General features: G+C 43.5%; 1 protein-coding gene across 2 annotated transcripts; it reads right to left on the bottom strand.

Moving 5' to 3' along the window:
* Positions 1-181: 181 nt before the first annotated feature.
* On the bottom strand, positions 182-23,965 carry LOC110504542 (septin-8-A). Of its 2 annotated transcripts, none has more exons than XM_036969734.2 (10): positions 23,610-23,965; positions 19,543-19,657; positions 19,091-19,286; positions 17,441-17,627; positions 15,876-16,037; positions 15,386-15,482; positions 13,828-13,996; positions 13,247-13,379; positions 10,764-10,954; positions 182-1,385 (listed from the first exon to the last, which is right to left on the bottom strand). In XM_036969734.2, the coding sequence occupies exons 1-10, from the start codon at positions 23,637-23,639 to the stop codon at positions 1,331-1,333; spliced, it is 1,335 nt and encodes a 444-aa protein (XP_036825629.1). In that variant the 5' UTR covers positions 23,640-23,965; the 3' UTR covers positions 182-1,330. The 2 variants fall into 2 exon arrangements, with proteins under 2 accessions (XP_036825629.1, XP_090076176.1); XM_090220050.1 differs by lacking the exon at positions 182-1,385 and adding an exon at positions 3,105-7,284.
* Between the last annotated feature and the right edge of the window lie 1,608 nt (positions 23,966-25,573).

Here is a 25,573-nt window from a genome sequence, read left to right on the forward strand (position 1 = left end):
GTCATTGCTCTGGACTCCAGAACAGTCTAGAAAGCCAGGGGCTCAAGGCGGAGAGAGTGCGGTGGTGCTTTGACACCCTATTAGCCTGTGTCGACATGAGAAGAGGTACAAACCAAACTTAAGAGCTGTCAGAATGTATTCATGAACATTGAATGAAAGAGGAGGTGAAAACATTTTTCAAAGTAGCTTTATTAAATAGCGAGCAAATACAAATCTAAAGGAGATAGGGTATAATCAATCACTTCTATAAGACAACTTATTTTAAAGATTGTTTAACTATAATCTTGGACACTTTAGGATAACATTTATATTTTGTAGTTTTAGTGTAAATTTCAAATAACAATTGAAAGAAGCTCATTTTGTTCTTCTGGAATATTGTTCTTAATTTCAGACAAATACACCTTGGTGGTTGATCTATAGCCATCAAATGATACAATCCCAACCACCATAGCACAAAGATCACTACTATTTAAGTAGGTAGACTAATCCATAGATCGTATTCCACAGAGTCACAGTTTGTTAAATAAAGTTCTTATTTCTTATAAATAGACAACCGTAACAACCTCTTGCAGGTTGCAGCGTCCTTAATAAAAGTCTTACAGATTTTCAGTGGAATAAGACGAGTCACTAGTCAACACATAGAACAGTCAGGGTAAATAAACCCTGACAACAGCATGGAAAACACATTTATTAACCTAATGAACTACTTAATAAACTCTGGGGGATTTTAATCTGAAAATGGTTGTCTTGCAGCCTGAATGCCAGTCGGTTACTGCTCTCTTACCAACTGCTTTCTAGAACAGAAACAGACTGGCACCTCGGCTAGTTATCTTATGCTTATTGAAGAAAGTCATGTGGAAAATGTCATGCAGAGAAGCATGCTATAGAGCATCAGCTTTTATTCAACCAAAGTTGCATCCCCAATATAATGCACTACTTTATAGCCCTATATATATATATAGCCTATATACTTTCTGACTATTAGAGAACGTGTGTACTAATATGCTGAGCTGTATGGAAGACTCCCAGACTAGGTATTAGGTAAGAACATCCCTTGAAGAGTTCAGGAAGGAGAGCACAGCACAGCAAGGAATTGCATCCCAAATGGCACTCTATTCCTTTTGTAATGCACTATTTTTAACCAGAGGCTTAGGTCAAAAGTAGGGCACATTATAGGGAATAGGGTGCCATTTAGGATGCAACAAATATTTTTTTACAAAAATGTAGCTTCGAATCACACTGTAAAAAATAGTAAGCTCAATAGATTGTTAATTGTCAATAGGGGAAGAATAAAACAGCCATCCTTTTGGCGTGGTAGAAAGTCAGTCTTCTAATTTAAATTCCTTCCTGCTGTTAGGGAGCACGCAGACGGAAGACTAAAGAAGCTATGAGAAGAAAAAAGAAAAAGGTCATTGATTTGAACAGGAGACAAGCAGGCAGGCTAGCATACACAAGCATACATACTGCATGCCCAGGAAAGTTATAATGCATTAACAGAACATTAGCCCATACTACTTGACAAACTATACTACTTTGACATTCTCTGAACCTATACTCAATGGGAATTGTTTACGGTACATTCATGGACGTGACGATTATATAACTAAAAGTAGGCTACACGTAAGCTAGTTTTTTAAAAAGGACCAGTATTTTGCATGTGCCAATCACAAGACGAATTGTTCACTACATAATTACCCCTCGCTTGAAGCAGGTTAATACTATGACAATACCTGCTATTCATTGATTCATTGCCTGGGAACAATAAAACAAAATCTCCCTTATGTAACTCAGATAACCCAATAAAAACTAGCCTGGTGACAAACCTGTTTGTGCTCTTGTATACTCCACTGCTCATTGTCAAGCCATACATACACGTTACAGTAGGCATGATAGCACAAACAGACTAGCACTCAGGTTAAAATAAAATCAGATTAAAGTAATTGGTGGGGGAAATGCAGGGTTGGGAGAAGAAAATAAACTTTGACCCACAAACACCAGAGTCAACCAGGTTTTGGTTAACATCACAGACAACCAGGTCTTGGTTAACATCACAGTCAACCAGGTCTTGGTTAACATCACAGTCAACCAGGTCTTGGTTAACATCACAGACAACCAGGTCTTGGTTAACATCACAGACAACCAGGTCTTGGTTAACATCACAGACAACCAGGTCTTGGTTAACATCACAGTCAACCAGGTCTTGGTTAACATCACAGTCAACCAGGTCTTGGTTAACATCACAGTCAACCAGGTCTTGGTTAACGCCACAGTCAACCAGGTCTTGGTTAACACCACAGTCAACCAGGTCTTGGTTAACATCACAGTCAACCAGGTCTTGGTTAACACCACAGTCAACCAGGTCTTGGTTAACATCACAGTCAACCAGGTCTTGGTTAACATCACAGTCAACCAGGTCTTGGTTAACACCACAGACAACCAGGTCTTGGTTAACATCACAGTCAACCAGGTCTTGGTTAACATCACAGACAACCAGGTCTTGGTTAACATCACAGACAACCAGGTCTTGGTTAACACCACAGACAACCAGGTTTTGGGTATTTTAAAGATGCCCTACTACATGTGATCATGCAGCTACCCAACCTCCTTGCGCCGGCCAAATGCTACGCTACGCCCACAGACGTTAGCTTCCTCTCAGCAATGAGTCTGGATCTGAGTAACTCCCAGACGATGTCTAGAACGGATTTCTGATTGGTCCCTGAAACCGATGTGTTGGGCCAGAACATACTTAGTTAAAGCAGTGTTTTTAAAACGTGTCATTGGCTTTGATACTCTGATTGGTTAGAGATGATCCAATCGCTGATGACTGACTATATTTTGTACAACCCCCCTCATTTTGACGTCACCACAAACGACTTCAATGACGGCAGTCTCAGACTGAACTACATAGTGAACGATAGAGCAACGGAAGACTTCAGTTTGAGTCGTCAGCCAAGCGATACAGGACAGAGAAGTGATCCGTGTGGCTGGTAAAACTCAGGAATTCGATTTATACATTAATATATAGGCTATAAATATACGCCATTGATAAATCCATGATTCACCTTCTGAAGTCCCAGAGCGATGCATACACGGCCCAAGTGAACACCGTTTTACTTCTTTATTGGAATGAAAAGGCATACAGAGGTCTTCTCTCTCCCTTTAACAGTAACATTCAGAGAACAAACAGCAGTCAGAGGCATGTTCTACAGCTCTGTATGCCATAGCTCCTTTTGCATATTTAATTCAATTGTATAGAATGGTAGCTTTCACCCTTATTGCATAGTATAGTTGCCATGGAGCCCTAATAGCAGCCTAAGCATAGATCTCCTGTAAAATGTACACATACACTACCGGTCAAAAGTCAAAACACCTACTCATTCAAGGGTTTTTCTTTATTTTTTTTAACCTTTTCCAACATTGTAGAATAATGGTAAAGACATCAACACTATGAAATAAAGCGCATGGAATCATGTATTAACCCCCCAAAAAAATCAATAAAATTGATTATTTTATATTTGAGATTTCTCAAATAGCCACCCTTTGCCTTGATGACAGCGTCAGATTGCAGCGTCACCTGGAATGTTTTTCCAACCGTCTTGAAGGAGTTCCCACATATGCTGAGCCCTTGTTGGCCACTTTTCCTTCACTCCTCGGTCCAACTCATCCCAAACCATTTCAATTGGGTTGAGGTCGGGAGATTGTGGAGGCCAGGCCATCTGATGCAGCACTCCATCACTCTCCTTCTTGGTAAAATAGCCCTTACACAGCCTGGAGGTGTGTTGGGTCATTGTTCTGCTGAAAAACAAATGATAGTGGGACTAAACCCAAACCAGATGTGATGGCGTATCGCTGCAGAATTCTGTGGTAGACATGCTGGTAAGGTGTGCCTTGAATTCTAAATACATCTCAGACCGTGTCACCAGTAAAGCACCCCCACACCTCCTCCTCCATGCTTTACGGTGGGAAATACACATGTGGAGATCATCCGTTCACCCACACCGTGTCTCACAAAGACACGGTGGATGGAACCAAAAATCTACAATTTGGACTCCAGACCAAAGGACAAATTTCCACCGGTCGAATGTCTATTGCTCGTGTTTCTTGGCCCAAGGAAATCTCTTCTTCTTATTGGTGTCCTTTAGTAGTGGTTTCTTTGCAGCAATTTGACCATGAAGGCCTGATTCATGCAGTCTCTGAACAGTTGATGTTGAGATGTGTCTGTTACTTGAACTCTGAAGCATTTATTTGGGATGCAATTTCTGAGACTGACAACTCTGGTGAACGTATCCTCTGTAGAGGTCTTCTGGGTCTTCCTTTCCTGTGGAGGTCCTCATGAGAGCCTTTTTCTCCCCAATTTCGTGGTATCCAATTGTTTAGTAGCTACTATCTTGTCTCATTGCTACAACTCCCGTACGGGCTCGGGAGATACAAAGGTTGAAAGTCATGCGTCCTCCGATATACAACCCAACCAAGCCGCACTGCTTCTTAACACAGCGCCATCCAACCGGAAGCCAGCCGCACCAATGTGTCGGAGGAAAGACAGTGCACCTGGCAACCTTGGTTAGCGCGCACTGCGCCCGGCCCGCCACAGGAGTCACTGGTGCGCGATGAGACAAGGATATCCCTACCGGCCAAACCTTCCCTAACCCGGACGACGCTAGGCCAATTGTGCGTCGCCCCACGGACCTCCCGGTCACGGCCGATTATGACAGAGCCTGGGCACGAACCCAGAGTCTCTGGTGGCACAGCTGGCACTGCAGTGCAGCACCCTTAACCACTGCACCACCCGGGAGGACTGTTCAAAGTTCTTGAAATGTTCCGTATTGACCAACCTTCATGTCTTAAAGTAATTGACTGTTGTTTCTCTTTGCTTATTTGAGCTGTTCTTGCCATAATATGAACTTGGTCTTTTACCAAATAGGGCCATCATCTGTATACCACCCCTACCTTGTCACAAAACAACTGATTGGCTCAAATGCATTAAAGAGGAAAGAAATTCCACAAATCTACTTAAGGCACACCTGTTAATTGAAATGCATTCCAGGTGACTACCTCATCAAGCTGGTTGAGAGAATGCCAAGAGTGTGCAAAGCTGTCATCAAGGCAAAGTGTGGCTATTTGAAGAATATCAAATATAAAATATATTTAGACACTTTTTTGGTTACTATGTTATTCCATATGTTATTACATAGTTTTGATGTCGTCACTATTATTCTACAATGTAAAAAATAGTCAAAATAAAGAAAAACCCTTGAATGAGTAGGTGTTCTAAAACTTTTGACCGGTAGTGTATATACACACAAAAGTATGTGGACACCCCTTCAAATTAGTGGCTGACAGGTGTATAAAATCGAGCACACAGCCATGAAATCACAACTGGCAAACATTGGCAGTAGAATAGCCTGTACTGAAGAGCTCAGTGACTTTCAACGTGGCACCGTCATAAGATGCCACCTTTCCAACAAGTCAGTTTGTAAAAATGTTGCCCTGCTAGAGCTGCCCTGGTCAACTGTAAGTGTTATTGTGAAGTGGAAACGTCTAGGCACAACAACGGCTCAGCCACGAAGTGGTAGGTCACACAAGCTCACAGAACGGGACCGCGGAGTGCTGAATCCCGTAGCGCGTAAATATCATCTGTCCTCGGTTGCAACACTCACTACCGAGTTCCAAACTGCCTCTGGAAGCAATGTCAGCACAATAACTGTTCATCGGGAGCTTCATTATATGGGTTTCCATGACCGAGCAGCCTCACACAAGCCTAAGATCACAATGTGCAATGCCAAGTATCGGCTGGAGTGGTGTAAAGCTCGCCGCCACTGGACTCTGGAGCAGTGGAAACTCGTTCTCCAGAGTGATGAATCACGCTTCACTATCTGGCAGTCCGACAGACAGAACTGGGTTTGGCAGATGTCAAGAGAACGCTACCTGCCCCAATGCATAATGCCAACTGTAAAGTTTGGTGGAGGAATAATGGTCTGGGGCTGTTTTTCATGGTTCGGGCCCCTTAGTTACAGTGAAGGGAAATCTTAACGCTACATTATACAATGACATTCTAGATGATTCTATGCTAACCAACCTTGAGGCAACAGTTTGAGGAAGGTCCTTTCTTGTTTCAGCATGACATGCACAAAACAAGGTCCATACAGAAATGGTTTGTCGAGATTAGTGTGGAAAAACTTGACTGTCCTCCACAGAGCCCTGACCTCAACCCCATCGAACACCTTTGGGAAGAATTGGAACGCAGACTGCGAGCCAGGCCTAATCGCACAACACCAGTGCACAACCTCACTAATGCTCTTGTGGCTGAATGGAAGCAAGTCCCCGCAGCAATGTTCCAACATCTACTGGAAAGCCTTCCCAGAAGAGTGGAGGCTGTTATAGCAGCAAAGGGCAGGGGGGGGGGACCAACTCCATATTAATGCCCAAGATTTTGGAATGAGATAGTCGACGAGCAGGTGTCCACATACTTTTGATCGATCGGGTGTGTGTATGTATGTATGTATGTAGAGCGACTTTTTAGTGCCAAAAATAAGGGGTTAAATCCTTCTGTTATATATTGCTTGTTTGTTTTTGAAGCACATTGAGATTCTTTGAAAAGCGCTATAGAAACGTAATAAATTATTATTAAATATACTGTACTCTACCTAGCTACAGCATCATAAACTACTTCTTAATATATATATATATAAAAAAAACAAATATAGTATTAATATGCATATATTCATATACAGTATACAAGTTCTGTATTAATGTAAGACAGCAATGGATTAATTATTAGACTTTCCCCATGGTACGTTTCCCATGGTACGTTTCCCATGGTAGATGGACACACGTTCACACCAAGAATGTAAAACAACAGATGCTAAGTTGTCATAACAGAGTTCAGATTTTCTTTTCACAGTGCTTTTCACATTGCTGACTCTAGTGGAGTCAGCACCGGAGATAATAGGTGTCCCAAATGACACCCTATTGTTCCTGGTCAAAAGTAGTACACTATATACTGCAGGGAATAGTGTGCCATTTGGGACGTATTCATAAAGTCCATTGTGTATGGGTCACTTTTCTGATCCTTGAATACACATAGGGGTTCACAGCCAGCTCATCATCACACATCTCTCTCACATGTAGTGTCAAAGAGGTGTGTCACTGAGGCCATTCGTACAATTTCAGAATTAAAATAGTCCCTGAAGATAAAAGTGAAGATAAAAATAAGTCCCTTGTTCCCATGGTGATGAAGATACACATTCCTGGTTGCCTTGGTGTTGCTGCGCGGCCATGAATCAACTGAAAGAGGGAAGAAAGAAAATATGGCAAAAAAATATGGTAAAAATATGGTAAAAGGAACTTGTATAGAATTTGATAAATGAGTTGGAAAATCAAAGAAAAATATCGTATGTAAAAACAAATACTAGGTTGAGAACGCTGCGTTTAGCAATGATCGCAATTATTTCAACATCATTACCGTTTCAGGTTTTACATAGTGAACAAAACTGTTATATGATACGTCCATCTTCGCACAAATGGTTATATTATGAAATATGGGAAGTGTCCAGTAGAGGGCACTATAACTTTCACATTAACGAGTCATCAGAGTCGTAGTCAATAGTCAACCTTCTTATTTCCTCACATTTCGTCACACTTTCTCCTCCTCATCAGCGTGCTTCTTAACAATTCCTGTCATCGAGTCTCTATTAAGTTAAATGTCAAAACAAGTCTCTGAGGTCTGAGGAGTGAGACCATTATTCCATTACAATAGACAGGCTGACACTGGGATAGAATCACAGACAGTAGCGTGTAACTATGCTTCTTTTTTATGCAAGATGTCTAACTGAACTGAATAGGCTACCATCTAAGATGTCTAACTGAACTGAATAGGCTACCATCTAAGATGTCTAACTGAACTGAATAGGCTACCATCTAAGATGTCTAACTGAACTGAATAGGCTACCATCTAAGATGTCTAACTGAACTGAATAGGCTACCATCTAAGATGTCTAACTGAATAGGCTACCATCTAAGATGTCTAACTGAACTGAATAGGCTACCATCTAAGATGTCTAACTGAACTGAATAGGCTACCATCTAAGATGTCTAACTGAACTGAATAGGCTACCATCTAAGATGTCTAACTGAACTGAATAGGCTACCATCTAAGATGTCTAACTGAATAGGCTACCATCTAAGATGTCTAACTGAACTGAATAGGCTACCATCTAAGATGTCTAACTGAACTGAATAGGCTACCATCTAAGATGTCTAACTGAATAGGCTACCATCTAAGATGTCTAACTGAATAGGCTACCATCTAAGATGTCTAACTGAATAGGCTACCATCTAAGATGTCTAACTGAACTGAATAGGCTACCATCTAAGATGTCTAACTGAACTGAATAGGCTACCATCTAAGATGTCTAACTGAACTGAATAGGCTACCATCTAAGATGTCTAACTGAATAGGCTACCATCTAAGATGTCTAACTGAACTGAATAGGCTACCATCTAAGATGTCTAACTGAACTGAATAGGCTACCATCTAAGATGTCTAACTGAACTGAATAGGCTACCATCTAAGATGTCTAACTGAATAGGCTACCATCTAAGATGTCTAACTGAATAGGCTACCATCTAAGATGTCTAACTGAACTGAATAGGCTACCATCTAAGATGTCTAACTGTGAACTGAATAGGCTACCATCTAAGATGTCTAACTGTGAACTGAATAGGCTACCATCTAAGATGTCTAACTGTGAACTGAATAGGCTACCATCTAAGATGTCTAACTGTGAACTGAATAGGCTACCATCTAAGATGTCTAACTGTGAACTGAATAGGCTACCATCTAAGATGTCTAACTGTGAACTGAATAGGCTACCATCTAAGATGTCTAACTGTGAACTGAATAGGCTACCATCTAAGATGTCTAACTGTGAACTGAATAGGCTACCATCTAAGATGTCTAACTGTGAACTGAATAGGCTACCATCTAAGATGTCTAACTGAACTGAATAGGCTACCATCTAAGATGTCTAACTGTGAACTGAATAGGCTACCATCTAAGATGTCTAACTGAACTGAATAGGCTACCATCTAAGACGTCTAACTGAACTGAATAGGCTACCACTCCGAACCATTTAAGCGTCACCCAGAGACAAATATATAGGTCTCTGGTAGTGCCCAAACAGTGAATGACACATACAGTCCACAGCCTCTATGATAACACCATTCAAATGTAGCTAGTGTTATCACAGTCTAGTAAAATATGTGTTATCATACACAGAGGCAGGGAGGAAAGACTAGTGTTACCCTATCAATTCCTATTGTGTAGATAAACACCAGTGACCCAGCCTAGCCTAGCTGAGATGCAGACTGACAGGTCACATTATGCAGAGACGGTCTGGTGGTGGTAGTGTGTAGTGTGTGTGTGTGTTTATGTGTTTGTATGTGTGTGTGTGTGTTGCAGAACCACAAGCATCAGGCGGTGGGTGACAAAGCAAACTGTGACCTCCCCCAGTGTCTGGGCACACAATGTCAGACTCAATCTGTCCCCTGTATCACAGTTTCCAAGCCAAGATGTCTCCTGGCACTGTAATGCTATATCATCAGTCACTTCCTGACTGCAACTGTGCTGTGTGAGTGTCGACTCCATAGAGACAAGCAGATCAGTCTGCTCCTATAGCGTATTGCTCAGTTGAAGCTTGGCTATAGTGAGTCAATTGGTTATCCAGGTCTAAACCCTGACCCTGAAACCCTCAAGGACCCTCTGGAATTTAACACTTGCAGTGGAGATGCCAGATATCACAAGAGCTCTAGTATATGAAACAATGGACCGAATAATAAACACAACAAAAAAATTAACTAAAGGAGAGAGACACACACAGAGACTGAGACCGAGAGAGAGAGAGAGAGAGAGAGAGAGAGAGAGAGAGAGACACACACAGCGACTGAGACCGAGAGAGAGAGAGAGAGAGAGAGAGACACACACAGAGACTGAGACCGAGAGAGAGAGAGAGAGAGAGAGAGAGAGAGAGAGAGAGAGAGAGAGAGAGAGAGACACACACAGAGACTGAGACCGAGAGAGAGAGAGAGAGAGAGAGAGAGAGAGAGAGAGAGAGAGAGAGAGAGACACACACAGAGACTGAGACCGAGAGAGAGAGAGAGAGAGAGAGAGAGAGAGAGAGACACACACAGAGACTGAGACCGAGAGAGAGAGAGAGAGAGAGAGAGAGAGAGAGAGAGAGAGAGAGAGAGAGAGAGAGACACACACAGAGACTGAGACCGAGAGAGAGAGAGAGAGAGAGAGAGAGAGAGAGAGAGAGAGAGAGAGAGAGACACACACAGAGACTGAGACCGAGAGAGAGAGAGAGAGAGAGAGAGAGAGAGAGAGAGAGAGAGAGAGAGAGAGAGAGAGAGAGAGAGAGAGACACACACAGCGACTGAGACCGAGAGAGAGAGAGAGAGAGAGAGAGAGAGAGAGAGAGAGAGAGAGAGAGAGACACACACAGAGACTGAGACCGAGAGAGAGAGAGAGAGAGAGAGAGAGAGAGAGAGAGAGAGAGAGAGAGAGAGAGAGAGAGAGAGAGAGAGACACACACAGCGACTGAGACCGAGAGAGAGAGAGAGAGAGAGAGAGAGAGAGAGACACACACAGAGACAGACCGAGAGAGAGAGAGAGAGAGAGAGAGAGAGAGAGAGACACACAGAGACTGAGACCGAGAGAGAGAGAGAGAGACCGAGAGGATAAGTGAGAGAAAGAAAATACGTACTTCTTCTTGTCCTTCTTGTCCTTTCTGAACGGTTGTGAGGATCCCTGTAGAGACTGACCCATCAGCGTCTCAGCTGCCACCTTCCTCCTGTTGAATGCGTTCATCTCTTCCTCCAGATCGCTCCTCTTCTCCTCCAGATTCCTCTTCTCCTCCTGGTGCATCCTCTTTAGCTGCTCAAACCTCTCATGGAGCTGGAGAGGAGGGGGAGACAAGTTGGTAACATGTAGGCACTTGGTGCTTTAAAGTCTAATGATACAGTCAGCAGCCCATCATTCAGGGCACGTGGAGCAGAGCCCCACCTGTTTTCAGGCCCACCCGTTAAGCAATTTTTTATTTATTTAATTGCCCGTTTTGCATGTTATTTTGGCATTAATACATGTCACATATCAGTTTGCAAACAAAGCAAAATTATATTGAGTTAATAAAGCCGCATACAAACATGGTCTCTGTTTAGCTTTCTTGAGTAAGGCAGCTCCAAAATGCAGGCGTTTCAGCCTAGCTCAGTGCTTTCTGTGGTGGTGGGGCAGCCAGCGGAAAATACGGAGCGTATGGGTTTGTAATGTTTTCTAGTTGTGCCGTGACTGGCCCAGTGTTCTGGTCACTCACGGGAACACTACGTCCTTGCATATCTACAGGGAGAGCTAAAAAGTTCAAGCCCTCTTGGGTGATGCCATAGATTTACATTAGAAGTGCCCATCCAAGAAAGCTGAAGGTCATTGGCCACAGATAAAATAACGTCAAATCATGTCAATATCATACTTTCAAAATCTTAGCTAGCAAGCTAGACAAGCAGTCGTCATTAATCAAGTCGACAATCTACAGGCAAATCCTTTTCAATCCTTGTCATACGAAGATAAATTATAGATAAAACGTATCAGTGCTCATTGGCCATTGGAAATAAACATTACACAGCAAGTTGGAAATCGCAAATTCAACAATGAGTGGTTTAGAAGGAATCAGTGGCTAACTGCAGGCGTTGCAAAGCAATCACTATTTTGCTTCCCCTGCTATTTGGTGGAGAGGGTGTGTGGTCCAAGTCTGGGTTTAAGGGTCTCTTTTCCAAGCTTTTCTGGCCCACGCAACACCACGGGCCAGAAAATGTTGAATACATTGGCTATGCTATCAATCCAGCAAAACTTGTGCCACGTTCAAAACAACTGGAAACTTCGGAACTGGGAAATCTCAGATTTCAGTGACTAAGGGATTTTTTTTTTTAGCTCCGACTGGGAAAATACACTTTGAACGAGCATCTCCAGGGCCTCCTGAGTTCCCAGTTGTCTTGAAAGCACCATAAATCCAGAGAATGACAGACTTTGATGACAAAGTTTCATGACAAAATTTGCCAACAAGATGGACCGCAGCGCCACCTTCCTGTTCAAGTGAGCACAACACAACAAGGTGAGTTCAAAAATGTATTGTATGCTGCTACATAAATTCTGTAATATGCCAGGGAGATGTGTATACTGTAGCTTAGAAAGTAATACTAAGTGTCTGTTGTGTATTAAGCTGTTCGTAGCCCATGTGCATCACCCTAATTTAATCCTTTTCCCCTTCATAACTTAGCCTACTGTTCTGACTTGGTGGTGCACGTGTAGCATATAGCCTGTTTTAGAGAAATGTTATCATTGAATGTTGTAAGAGCTTTCATTGTCTGCTTATTTGCCCTTTATTTATCCTGCGGTTCTGACTTGGTGTACAGGGCGAACACTAAGAACGGCCCATGTTCTGAATTATGTCGCTGTTCATTTCAAAAGTGCTGAAAAAATAGTTATATTGACTACGTCTGTCGTCGCTCGCTCATTAATGTCTCAATCGAAATTACGGATGGCCTCTTATCCGCTCACTGTCCCCTTATGCCATAGTTTGTACATCTCAATTGTCACTTGAAACCACATTTGTTAAAACAAGTCAGCCATATCAGCTGTTTTTTTTTTAAGTCAGTAAATGAGGCTCAATGAACTATTTTGCTGCCAGAAAAGGCTCCGCTGATAGCCAGGTGTAACAGTGGTAAGGATTCACTCTATGGGGATGAAAAGAAAGTTCTGCTGTTGGGACAGCTTTGTGGGCCCTAACAGTTTGTGGGCACTGTTTGTCGCCGTTATAGTGGAATTAATGTTAAGTTTAGTGTTGTGTAGTGACTTTGCTGGCATGCGTCAAAAAATAAATAAATGTATATATATTATATATATATATAAATGAGCATTTGCCCCACCAAGATTTACATGCTAAAATCATCACTGGCAGCAGCACATCCAAGGAAATGTCTCAGAATGCTACACTGAGCAAACAGTTCAAAACTGTTAGATGCTCCCAAAATGCTCTGTAGACACAAGGTCACATGGCTGATTCGATTCTAATGCCCAGTCCAGAAACAACACAGTCTCATCCCCTAGCCACAGTCTAGAACATGTTCTTAACATGAGGAGCAGAACAGTATCATCATCTAAACAAGACAACTCCCAGAAGCACCAATGAATGATTACCTCCCTCTCCTTTTCTTTCAGCTCTGCCTCGGTCTCCTTCACCTTGTTGACAAACATCTGTCTCATCTCGTCCTCCTTATGCTGCAGATCCCCCAGGAACTCTTTCCTCTTGGCCTCATATGTCTCCTGCAGACTGATTGGTGAGGGAAGACAAGGTAGTTACAGTTAAACAGGTATACGGTATTAAAGTTTGTATCCCGAATAGCACCCTAAAAGTAGGGCACTATGTAGGAAATAGGGTGCCCTGGTCAAAAGTAGGGCACTATGTAGGGAATAGGATGCCCTGGTCAAAAGTAGGGCACTATATAGGGAATAGGGTGCCATTTGGGATGAATCCTATATTTAAATTCTAGAATGTGCATTAGGTCTCTGACTGTTGTGATGTCCATGGGCTTTTTGATGATCTCCAGGGGCCGATAAGTGCTACGTGTTCTGATGCTAGCTTCGGTTGTATTTGGGCTTCCAACACGAGTCTAATTTCAGTTCATATTATTCATATTTGATGACAAACCTTCAGCACATAAAAAAAAAAAAGTAGACAACCTGCCCGCTATGTAACTTTGAACAAGAGCTGATCTCACCTAAAGGGTTTGTTGTCGGGGTCTGTATCTGTGAAGCCCAACTCCTCCAGTTTGCAGCGTCTGTAGAGCTCGTAGTGTCTGGCGTGAGTCTGCTCTCTCAGGTCTTCCATGTTCACTCTCAGCAACATCTCTCTCAGCTTCACAAAGTCACAGTGGCTCTCGTTCTCCACTGATGAGCACAACACAGCAGGATTGGGTTATATGGTTGGTTTAATATGGTGAAATACCTTATAGTTTGAAAGGGACTGGTCATTCTATGGCAAGTTAGCAACAATACGTATTTGAGAAAATAACAATTTTATATTGGCATTAATGATATGGGTCTCTAGTGATTGCGTAATATTGATGCATTAATGATATGGGTCTCTAGTGATTGCGTAATATTGATGCATTAATGATATGGCTCTCTAGTGATTGCGTAATATTGATGCATTAATGATATGGGTCTCTAGTGATTGCGTAATATTGATGCATTAATGATATGGGTCTCTAGTGACTGCGTAATATCGATGCATTAATGATATGGGTCTCTAGTGATTGCGTAATATTGATGCATTAATGATATGGTTCTCTAGTGATTGCGTAATATTGATGCATTAATGATATGGGTCTCTAGTGATTGCGTAATATTGATGCATTAATGATATGGGTCTCTAGTGATTGCGTAATATTGATGCATTAATGATATGTATTCACTTTTCTAGCCCAGACCTATTGATTCTGAGGTCTTGCTCTGTTTGCATCAGTAGTATAGAAAAAATGGACTTGTATTGATTACTGTGTGTTCTTATTTAGCCTGTTTCGGTGTTGTCCACTTTCCAAGTGATTTGTATGGTTCTATAACTGTATAATCAATGTACAGGATCAGAGAGATACCTACCCTGTACAGTTCCCCAGGGGTACAGGATCAGAGAGATACCTACCCTGTACAGTTCCCCAGGGGTACAGGATCAATAGAGAGATACCTACCCTGTACAGTTCCCCAGGGGTACAGGATCAATAGAGAGATACCTACCCTGTACAGTTCCCCAGGGGTACAGGATCAATAGAGAGATACCTACCCTGTACAGTTCCCCAGGGGTACAGGATCAGAGGGTTACCTACCCTGTACAGTTCCCCAGGGGTACAGGATCAGAGAGATACCTACCCTGTACAGTTCCCCAGGGGTACAGGATCAATAGAGAGATACCTACCCTGTACAGTTCCCCAGGGGTACAGGATCAATAGAGAGATACCTACCCTGTACAGTTCCCCAGGGGTACAGGATCAATAGAGAGATACCTACCCTGTACAGTTCCCCAGGGGTACAGGATCAATAGAGAGATACCTACCCTGTACAGTTCCCCAGGGGTACAGGATCAATAGAGAGATACCTACCCTGTACAGTTCCCCAGGGGTACAGGATCAATAGAGCGATACCTACCCTGTACAGTTCCCCAGGGGTACAGGATCAATAGAGAGATACCTACCCTGTACAGTTCCCCAGGGGTACAGGATCAATAGAGAGATACCTACCCTGTACAGTTCCCCAGGGTTACAGGATCAGAGGGTTACCTACCCTGTACAGTTCCCCAGGGGTACAGTCTGGCTTTCACCATCTTATTCCCCACTTTAACCTCCTCAACACTCCCCACCACAGCAAAGGGCAGATGGGCCTGGAACAAAGGATTGAATTTAATATATAAACATTTAGTAACACTTTACTAAAGCCTGCAGATACTGAATAATGCATTATGATGCAGTTATAATGCATGATAAGACTGTCATGAGCATGTATGAGCATGTATGACCCCCTTATAATATAATGACTGTTGTTTAAAAACACAAGATCACAGCAAGGTTTCACAAATAAGCTGGTGTTTTTTTGTTTTTTAGGCATCGAGGAAGAGGAGGACATCGTTGTCTCTTTCAATCAATTGGCTCCTCAGCTGACGCAGTAAATCAGGGACGCAAGCAACCTGATTACAGTGTACAGATGCCTGGCATACACAACTGCATTGTGAGAAGACAAGGGTGTGTGTGTGTGTGCGTGTGCGAATCAGACTCACATTCATGGAGGAGTTGATCTCGGTGACAGCCTCGTCCTCAGTAGGGAACTGGTGTATCTGAACACCGTTGCTCACCAACTCTGACATGATCTTGATCTTGAACTTGTGCAGCTCGCTCTTAGATATGGTGTCTGCCTTGGCAATGATGGGGATGATGTTTACCTGGAGTACAGGGAGGAGCTGCTAGTGCATCATCAGGCCTACTATGGTTTCTATATTGACTCTGGATTGACACAAACGCAAGCGTCAAAGACGCAATGCAGCTCTACTTTGAGATAAAAATTTAACTGGTTGCGCCTGAACCTGAACACCTGTCAGTATCCTTCAGGTGAGCTGAGCCTGAACACCTGTCAGTATCCTTCAGGAGAGCTGTGCCTGAACACCTGTCAGTATCCTTCAGGAGAGCTGTGCCTGAACCTGAACACCTGTCAGTATCCTTCAGGAGAGCTGTGCCTGAACCTGAACACCTGTCAGTATCCTTCAGGAGAGCTGTGCCTGAACCTGAACACCTGTCAGTATCCTTCAGGTGAGCTGAGCCTGAACACCTGTCAGTATCCTTCAGGAGAGCTGTGCCTGAACACCTGTCAGTATCCTTCAGGAGAGCTGTGCCTGAACACCTGTCAGTATTCTTCAGGTGAGCTGAGCCTGAACACCTGTCAGTATCCTTCAGGAGAGCTGTGCCTGAACCTGAACACCTGTCAGTATTCTTCAGGAGAGCTGAGCCTGAACACCTGTCAGTATCCTTCAGGAGAGCTGTGCCTGAACCTGAACACCTGTCAGTATTCTTCAGGAGAGCTGTGCCTGAACCTGAACACCTGTCAGTATCCTTCAGGTGAGCTGAGCCTGAACACCTGTCAGTATCCTTCAGGAGAGCTGTGCCTGAACCTGAACACCTGTCAGTATTCTTCAGGAGAGCTGTGCCTGAACCTGAACACCTGTCAGTATCCTTCAAGGGAGCTGTGCCTGAACACCTGTCAGTATCCTTCAAGGGAGCTGTGCCTGAACCTGAACACCTGTCAGTATCCTTCAGGAGAGCTGTGCCTGAACACCTGTCAGTATCCTTCAGGAGAGCTGAGCCTGAACACCTGTCAGTATTCTTCAGGGGAGCTGAGCCTGAACACCTGTCAGTATCCTTCAGGGGAGCTGTGCCTGAGCCTGAACACCTGTCAGTATCCTTCAGGGGAGCTGTGCCTGAGCTTGAACACCTGTCAGTATCCTTCAGGGGAGCTGAGCCTGAACACCTGTCGGTATCCTTCAGGGGAGCTGTGCCTGAGCCTGAACACCTGTCAGTATCATTCAGGGGAGCTGGGCCTGAACACCTGTCAGTATCCTTCAGGAGAGCTGAGCCTGAACACCTGTCAGTATCCTTCAGGGGAGCTGAGCCTGAACACCTGTCAGTATCCTTCAGGAGAGCTGCCAGGTGCTGTTCAACTCTTATGATGTCCAACGCTTCAGATGCTAACAAATCAGTGTCCAAACATGATTTCCTGCAACAGTATATTCCTGCAGGGCAGTAAGTATAAGAGCAGCTCCTAATACAAGAACAAATGCATTTCAAACGTTACCTTGCTGTCCAGTTTCTTCATGGTGACCAGATCCAGTGATTTGAGAGAGTGTCCGGTTGGGGCGATGAAGTAGAGACAGATATGGATCCTGGTGTCGTGGTAGTCGAACAGGGAACGTTTGATCTTCATCTCCTCCTGCAGGTAAGTTTCAAACTGGGTGTCGATGTAGTCCACTATGGGTTTGAAGCTGCAGGGTGCAGAGAGACCAGGATTTGGGCTTTGGGAATAGGGTCAGTTTCAATTACAGGTGAATGGAGAATGTCAGAAAAGCAGGAATTCCTGATTAAATTGGGAACAATCACATCCCCGAGAAAAGTGTTTAAAAAACAATTCAGATGCAGGGCCTGAAAACATATGTATTTTTATTGAACTTTTAACTAGGCAAGTCATTTAAGAACAGATACGTTATTTACTCTCAAAGCTCCTTAGAAGTATTTTCACCAGAAAATAAATATCCTAGAAAGTTTCCCCTGCTATTCAAGAAACAAATAGTATAGTATCTGGGTTACAAACCGCAGCAATAATACCATCCCAAAAATGCACTCTTTCCCACTCCCCTGTTGTTGAACCATTCCAGTTCCCTTTCAGATTGCATTAGTTCTACCAATCATCCTCTCCCTTCTCCTGCCTTCCCATTCATTGCTGCACAAAGACCCAAAGCCTTAATTTATGCCAATCCTTTCTACTGTATGCGTGTTGGCTGGAGGGCCACTAGTTGAGAGGGCCTGAGGAGGAATGCTGAATCTCCAGTGTAGGTCTTCTTATATCTACAGCCTGTCTTAACTTCCCACCTTCAACGACTGACTGAAGTGTTATTTAATGACTGAGCCCAACCTGAACCCTAACCTTGGCCTGAACCCTAACCCCAACCCCGGCCTGAACCCTACCCCAACCTTGGCCTGAACCCTAACCCCAACCCCGGCCTGAACCCTACCCCAACCTTGGCCTGAACCCTACCCCAACCTTGACCTGAACCCTACCCCAACCTTGGCCTGAACCCTACCCCAACCTTGGCCTGAACCCTACCCCAACCTTGGCCTGAACCCTACCCCAACCTTGGCCTGAACCCTACCCCAACCTTGGCCTGAACCCTACCCCAACCTTGGCCTGAACCCTACCCCAACCTTGGCTTGAACCCTAACCCTAACTCTAACCTTGGCCTGAACCCTAACCCCGGCCTGAACCCTACCCCAACCTTGGCCTGAACCCTACCCCAACCCCGGCCTGAACCCTAACCCTAACCTTGGCCTGAACCCTACCCCAACCCTGGCCTGAACCCTACCCCAACCTTGGCTTGAACCCTAACCCTAACCCTGGCCTGAACCCTAACCCCGGCCTGAACCCTAACCCCGGCCTGAACCCTACCCCAACTTTGGCCGGAACCCTAACCCCAAACTAGGCCTGAACCCCTAACTCCGACCTGAACCCCTAACTCCGGCCTTGGCCTGAACCTGTAACCCCCGGCCTGAACCCCTAAACCACGGCCTGAACAGTCCTGATGCTATCTCTCCCTACAGTACCTACACAAATCCATGAGCTAAACATCTCAACCAGAAGTCAGGCAAGGTTACTCATCACGTGAGTGTGGTTCACCAAACCACCTCCTATCCGCCTCGCTAACGAAGCACCCAACTGTTCCTGCACTATCACCTCTCCTCCTTGTTGATCTGGTCTCCGAACCCCACGGTGTCGACTACAGTCAGTTTGAGCTGAACGTTGCTCTCCTTCAGGTCGTAGGTCCTGGGCCGCAGGTACACACCGTTCTGGTAGTGGCTGGCCTCCTCGGCCTCAAACAGTGTGTTGAACAGCGTGTTCATCAACGTTGACTTCCCTATCCCTGTCTCACCTGAGGATGGAGAGACAAAAACAAAAAGTTGAAAGTAAAGTAGAAATGAAAAAAGGATTAACATTTTAAAAAGATGTGAAAGAGTGAGTGAGAAAATAAAAATGTAGCGACTGAAGATGTTTTAGTCTGGGTACCGAAATGTTCCTGCCTTTAGCTACAGTAGAAATAGACTGGCAGTCAGGCTGGAGTTGTATCTGTAGTGAGAAGTGAGACGTGTTAAGATCTTGAGGTAATGCTGGACACAGATGTAACATACCGACACACAGGATGTTGAAGCAGAATCCCTGTGTGACTGATTTACTGACCAACTGGTCTGGAAGACTGTCAAACCCAACATGGCCGCCCAGCTCCAGGCTACGCTTCTCTTCATTCTGCGGAGAGACAATCACGTTATAAATGTGTACAAATAAGAAAACAATACTTTTAAAATATTATAATGTCTCCTGAGTGGCACAGCAGTCTAAGACACTGCATCTCAATGCAAGAGGCGTCACTACAGTCCCTGGTTCCAATACAGGCTGTATCACATCCGGACGTGATTGGGAGTCCCATAGGGTGGCGCACAATTGGCCCAGTGTCGTCCGCGTTTGGCCGGTGTAGGCCCTCTGTAAATAATCATTTGTTTTTAGCTGACTTGCCTAGTTAAATGAAGGTTAAATAAGAGGAGTGATAAACATTGTTTATACTCAAGACCACATACTCCTCCCCAGTTAAGAGCATTTTAGTAAATGATGTTAACCTCCTCCTAAACAAAATCACTGGATACCTGACCTGTAAAGGGTCTCTCTGACTAACAGTCATTCCTTTTAATGCAATAGAATCACTTTATTTTCCAATGTGTCTTTTAGTACTAGATGTGTCTGAATGCCTGACTAATTAAAAATACATCAAAATAAATCATATTTAACCTTCATTTAACTAGGCAAGTCAGTTAAGAACAAATTCTTATTTACAATGACAGCCTACCGGGGAACAGTGAGTTAACTGCCCTGTTCAGGGGCAGAACGACAGATTTTTGACCTTGTCAACCAGGGGATTCGATCCAGCAACCGAAACGCTCTAACCACTAGGCTACCTGTCACCTCCTAATGCTAGGCTATATTTAACCCAGGATGAAAGCCTGACTAATGCTAGGCTATATTTAACCCAGGATGAAAGCCTGACTAATGCTAGGCTATATTTAACCCAGGATGAAAGCCTGACTGTAATGCTAGGTTATATTTAACCCAGGATGAAAGCCTGACTGTAATGCTAGGTTATATTTAACCCAGGATGAAAGCCTGACTGTAATGCTAGGCTATATTTAACCCAGGATGAAAGCCTGACTGTAATGCTAGGCTATATTTAACCCAGGATGAAAGCCTGACTGTAATGCTAGGCTATATTTAACCCAGGATGAAAGCCTGACTAATGCTAGGCTATATTTAACCCAGGATGAAAGCCTGACTGTAATGCTAGGCTATATTTAACCCAGGATGAAAGCCTGACTGTAATGCTAGGCTATATTTAACCCAGGATGAAAGCCTGACTGTAATGCTAGGCTATATTTAACCCAGGATGAAAGCCTGACTAATGCTAGGCTATATTTAACCCAGGATGAAAGCCTGACTGTAATGCTAGGCTATATTTAACCCAGGATGAAAGCCTGACTGTAATGCTAGGCTATATTTAACCCAGGATGAAAGCCTGACTAATGCTAGGCTATATTTAACCCAGGATGAAAGCCTGACTGTAATGCTAGGTTATATTTAACCCAGGATGAAAGCCTGACTGTAATGCTAGGTTATATTTAACCCAGGATGAAAGCCTGACTGTAATGCTAGGTTATATTTAACCCAGGATGAAAGCCTGACTGTAATGCTAGGTTATATTTAACCCAGGATGAAAGCCTGACTGTAATGCTAGGTTATATTTAACCCAGGATGAAAGCCTGACTGTAATGCTAGGTTATATTTAACCCAGGATGAAAGCCTGACTAATGCTAGGTTATATTTAACCCAGGATGAAAGCCTGACTGTAATGCTAGGTTATATTTAACCCAGGATGAAAGCCTGACTGTAATGATAGGTTATATTTAACCCAGGATGAAAGCCTGACTAATGCTAGGCTATATTTAACCCAGGATGAAAGCCTGACTGTAATGCTAGGCTATATTTAACCCAGGATGAAAGCCTGACTGTAATGCTAGGTTATATTTAACCCAGGATGAAAGCCTGACTGTAATGATAGGTTATATTTAACCCAGGATGAAAGCCTGACTGTAATGATAGGTTATATTTAACCCAGGATGAAAGCCTGACTGTAATGATAGGTTATATTTAACCCAGGATGAAAGCCTGACTAATGCTAGGTTATATTTAACCCAGGATGAAAGCCTGACTGTAATGATAGGTTATATTTAACCCAGGATGAAAGCCTGACTGTAATGATAGGTTATATTTAACCCAGGATGAAAGCCTGACTGTAATGCTAGGTTATATTTAACCCAGGATGAAAGCCTGACTGTAATGCTAGGTTATATTTAACCCAGGATGAAAGCCTGACTGTAATGCTAGGCTATATTTAACCCAGGATGAAAGCCTGACTAATGCTAGGTTATATTTAACCCAGGATGAAAGCCTGACTGTAATGCTAGGTTATATTTAACCCAGGACATTAGCATGTAATCCATGTTCCCATAACCAGATACTGAACCATGGCTGTCTTCAGAATCTGCATCCCAAATGGCACCCTGTTCCCTATGTGGTGCACTACTTCTAACCAGAACCCTATGGGCCCTGGTCAAAAGTAGTGCACTACATAGGGAACAGGGTGCAATGTGAGACAGACCCTGTGCCATCTTCAGAAGCATGTTGTTATTCACAGCATAGAGGGCTGGGCTTAGCATGTTGTTATTCACAGCACAGAGGGCTGGGCTTAGCATGTTGTTATTCACAGCACAGAGGGCTGGGCCCAGCATGTTGTTATTCACAGCACAGAGGGCTGGGCCCAGCATGTTGTTATTCATAGCACAGAGGGCTGGGCCCAGCATGTTGTTATTCACAGCACAGAGGGCTGGGCCCAGCATGTTGTTATTCACAGCACAGAGGGCTGGGCCCAGCATGTTGTTATTCACAGCACAGAGGGCTGGGCCCAGCATGTTGTTATTCACTGCACATAGGGCTGGGCCCAGCATGTTGTTATTCACAGCACAGAGGGCTGGGCCCAGCATGTTGTTATTCACAGCACAGAGGGCTGGGCCCCGCATGTTGTTATTCACAGCACAGAGGGCTGGACATGAGGACAAGGATGAGCTCAATGCAACAGTCATCTGTACCACTGGCCCAGTGCTCCACATACACACAAAGATCCTTCTGTGTAGCTGTTATTTCACAGGGTGAGGACATCCATGTCTCCTGCCCTTAAAAATCACCCTTAACAAAACACAATCTGTTATCGCTTCACATCCATGTGCCGTAGTGTGTGTTTGTGCGGTGCAAACTGAATTGCAGGGATTAATTGAATCACTAACTCAATAACTATGAGGTCAGAATGACAGTTGGCTACCGTTATGAACAAACACGGAAAGGATATCATATGTTGACAGACACACACGTCCTCAGTGTGTGTTCCTATAGTGTTGAACTGAGGATTAGCGCAGTTCCCTTATGGAGAGACAAGTGGCTGCTAATTATCTACTTATTAGGTTATCCGCAGGTTACCTTCAATTCACAACAACTCAAACTAACTAGCCTCTTAGCTAGGGTTGCACTGAAACTTTAACTCTCCCTCCTTTCATTGCAGCGATGTAGTTACTGTGTATCAACCCTATTTCCTCCACAAAACATGCAATATCTGCGCGGCTACAATAAACAAGTTCCACAACTGTTACAATGTTTCACTGACAGTGGAAAGTGATACATATGTGGACCGAATTGATACAATGTAGCATTGCGTGGCTATTGGATTAATATCTGAGTGACAGCACAGTGAGGTGTCGAGATTTTGATTTTTTTTTACAGCAATATCAGAGTGCAACGACTAAAATTACTCAATTGCATACCTAGCATCAATTAACATTGTATAAGTAACCTAGAATAGGATTGAAATAATTATGCGTCAAGCGTAGGCTACCGTTCTCCAAATGCTATCCAGCCAACGGGAAATAAATCACTGCTCTCCCCGTGTTGATGATACCCGACATTAGCTGCTGCATACGCGCCTAATCAGCTCCTACTTAATACCTCCATATAGCAGTAGACACACTAACGTAGGCGATGCATAATGCACTAGGCTGTTTATTCACGTCTTTTGTGAAACGCAGCAAATCTCTAGGCTACTTACAGCGAAGATGTCTATGTCCGTGGCGGCCATCGTGAAGAAGAGAAGCGTGGGGAGTAGAATTGATGAGGAGCTGTCTTCATCGGGACCTGGTGGGGTTGACAGTGGAACAGCTCAATTCATTCAATATGGCTACTTTGTGGCAACACCCCCTATATGCTGAAATTGAATTAGTTAAAGCCTCACATGCAGTAAGACTGTTGCTCTGTATATAATGGAGCCTCTATTGCTCTGATTTGGTACTGTAGAGGGGAGACAAATGACCCGCTTTAGTTTCCATGAGAACAGGTTTAAGAACGGAGAAACACAGACAGACCCTCTGCGCGCTGTTGGTCTGGTCCGGATGATAAGCTGTAAATACAGAAGTTGGAGAACAATAATGCCAATAGTCAATGCCCTGAAAAAAATATGCTCCACCCGTCATACATCAAGCATGCATTATGACTTTGTTACAACAACATTTAGGCCAATAACAGGTGTTTTATAAACTGGCACAATGACAAAAACTATTCTGCTAAAGAAAACCAAGGTGGAAAACTAGACTGGACTACGATAATATGGAATAGATCCGCTCTCTCTAAACTGGGAGAAGAAAAGTGGATGATACTGAAACGTGAACGCGCATATGGCGCTCACCGGTCTGGCACCCACTGCAAAGATATTCTAATTTCCCATTAAAAATATTTTGGCTTGGCACCGGAAACAGCAGGTAGTGGTGGTGGGGGACCCTCGACGCATCATCATAGAAGACGACGGACGGGAGAGTCGGTGAGCGGAGAGTTTCAGAACAATAAGTTAACATTTTCCCGCTATCTGGGAAGAGGTGAACAATGAAAAATCTGTATTTGACTATATAAACTATTTAGACTTATTTGTTGGAGCACGGCGGCAAAGTGAATCATTCGGATGTGCTCAATACTTTTGGCCTAGGAACAGTGGGTATTCAGGGGCAGAACGATAGATTTGTACCTAGTCAGCTCGGGGGTTTGAACTTGCTGGTTACTAGTCCAACGCTCTAACCACTAGGCTACCCTGCCGCCCCTCTTACCAGCAAGGTTAACGATGATCCACTCTTTCTGTGAGCCAGCCTAGACTGTGTGTGTGTGTGTGTGGAGGGGGGTCTGGAAAAAACAACAATTAACCTGAATTAGGGCCAGACTAGTTACCATAATGTTCTCATGTTGCCATTGACAGTTTTTTCTATTGTCTCTTTTTGGTCCATTTAGATTGTTAATGTAGATTATATACAAAACATTTAAAAAATGTTATGGTTAAAAATGTTAATGTTTTACTGTGACTTGTTGTAGGCTCCTAAGTGGACCATACGGTTAAAAACCAAACCAAATTTAGAAAACTAAACTAAAAAACTAAAAATAATTAAATAATAAACTAAAAAACTAAGTAGCTCCGCAAGAGTGTCTCTTTTGGGTCACTTTTGCCGGTCCCAAGCCCGGATAAAGGAGGAGGGTTGGAATTGTGACATAAAAAAAAAAAAAAAAGAATCTACAGAAGAAAGTTCATTTGTAGTTCTGAACATATTTAGGGTGTTTGTTTTTTTTTTACTCACTTTTTGTCTCTCCCACGACGTTATTCCTCTCTCCCCTACAGCGTCCATCACAATTACAGCCACTTGGCCCGATTATGCAAATTCTGCGATGACGTCATTTTGTGATTTCTAGCGACTTTTAGGACAGCCAATAGCTACTTTCCTTACTGAGGAGTTGATTTAGGGGCTTCGTATCAAAGAGGATGAATACATATACAAGCGCCACTTTTCCGTTTTTTTCCCCCTATTTTACCAATTTTGTGTAGGTCCATTACATGAAATCCAAATAAAAATACATTTAAATTACTGGTTGTAATGCAACAAAATAGGAAAACACGCCAAGGGGGATGAATACTTTTGCAAGACGCTGTACTTGGATCACCTCAACCTTGTAAAACAGAAAACCTCTGGGTCTAAATAA

This window comes from Oncorhynchus mykiss, chromosome 25 (assembly GCF_057628025.1).
Source record: "Oncorhynchus mykiss isolate SJ-2025 chromosome 25, ASM5762802v1, whole genome shotgun sequence".
Lineage (NCBI taxonomy): Eukaryota > Metazoa > Chordata > Actinopteri > Salmoniformes > Salmonidae > Oncorhynchus > Oncorhynchus mykiss.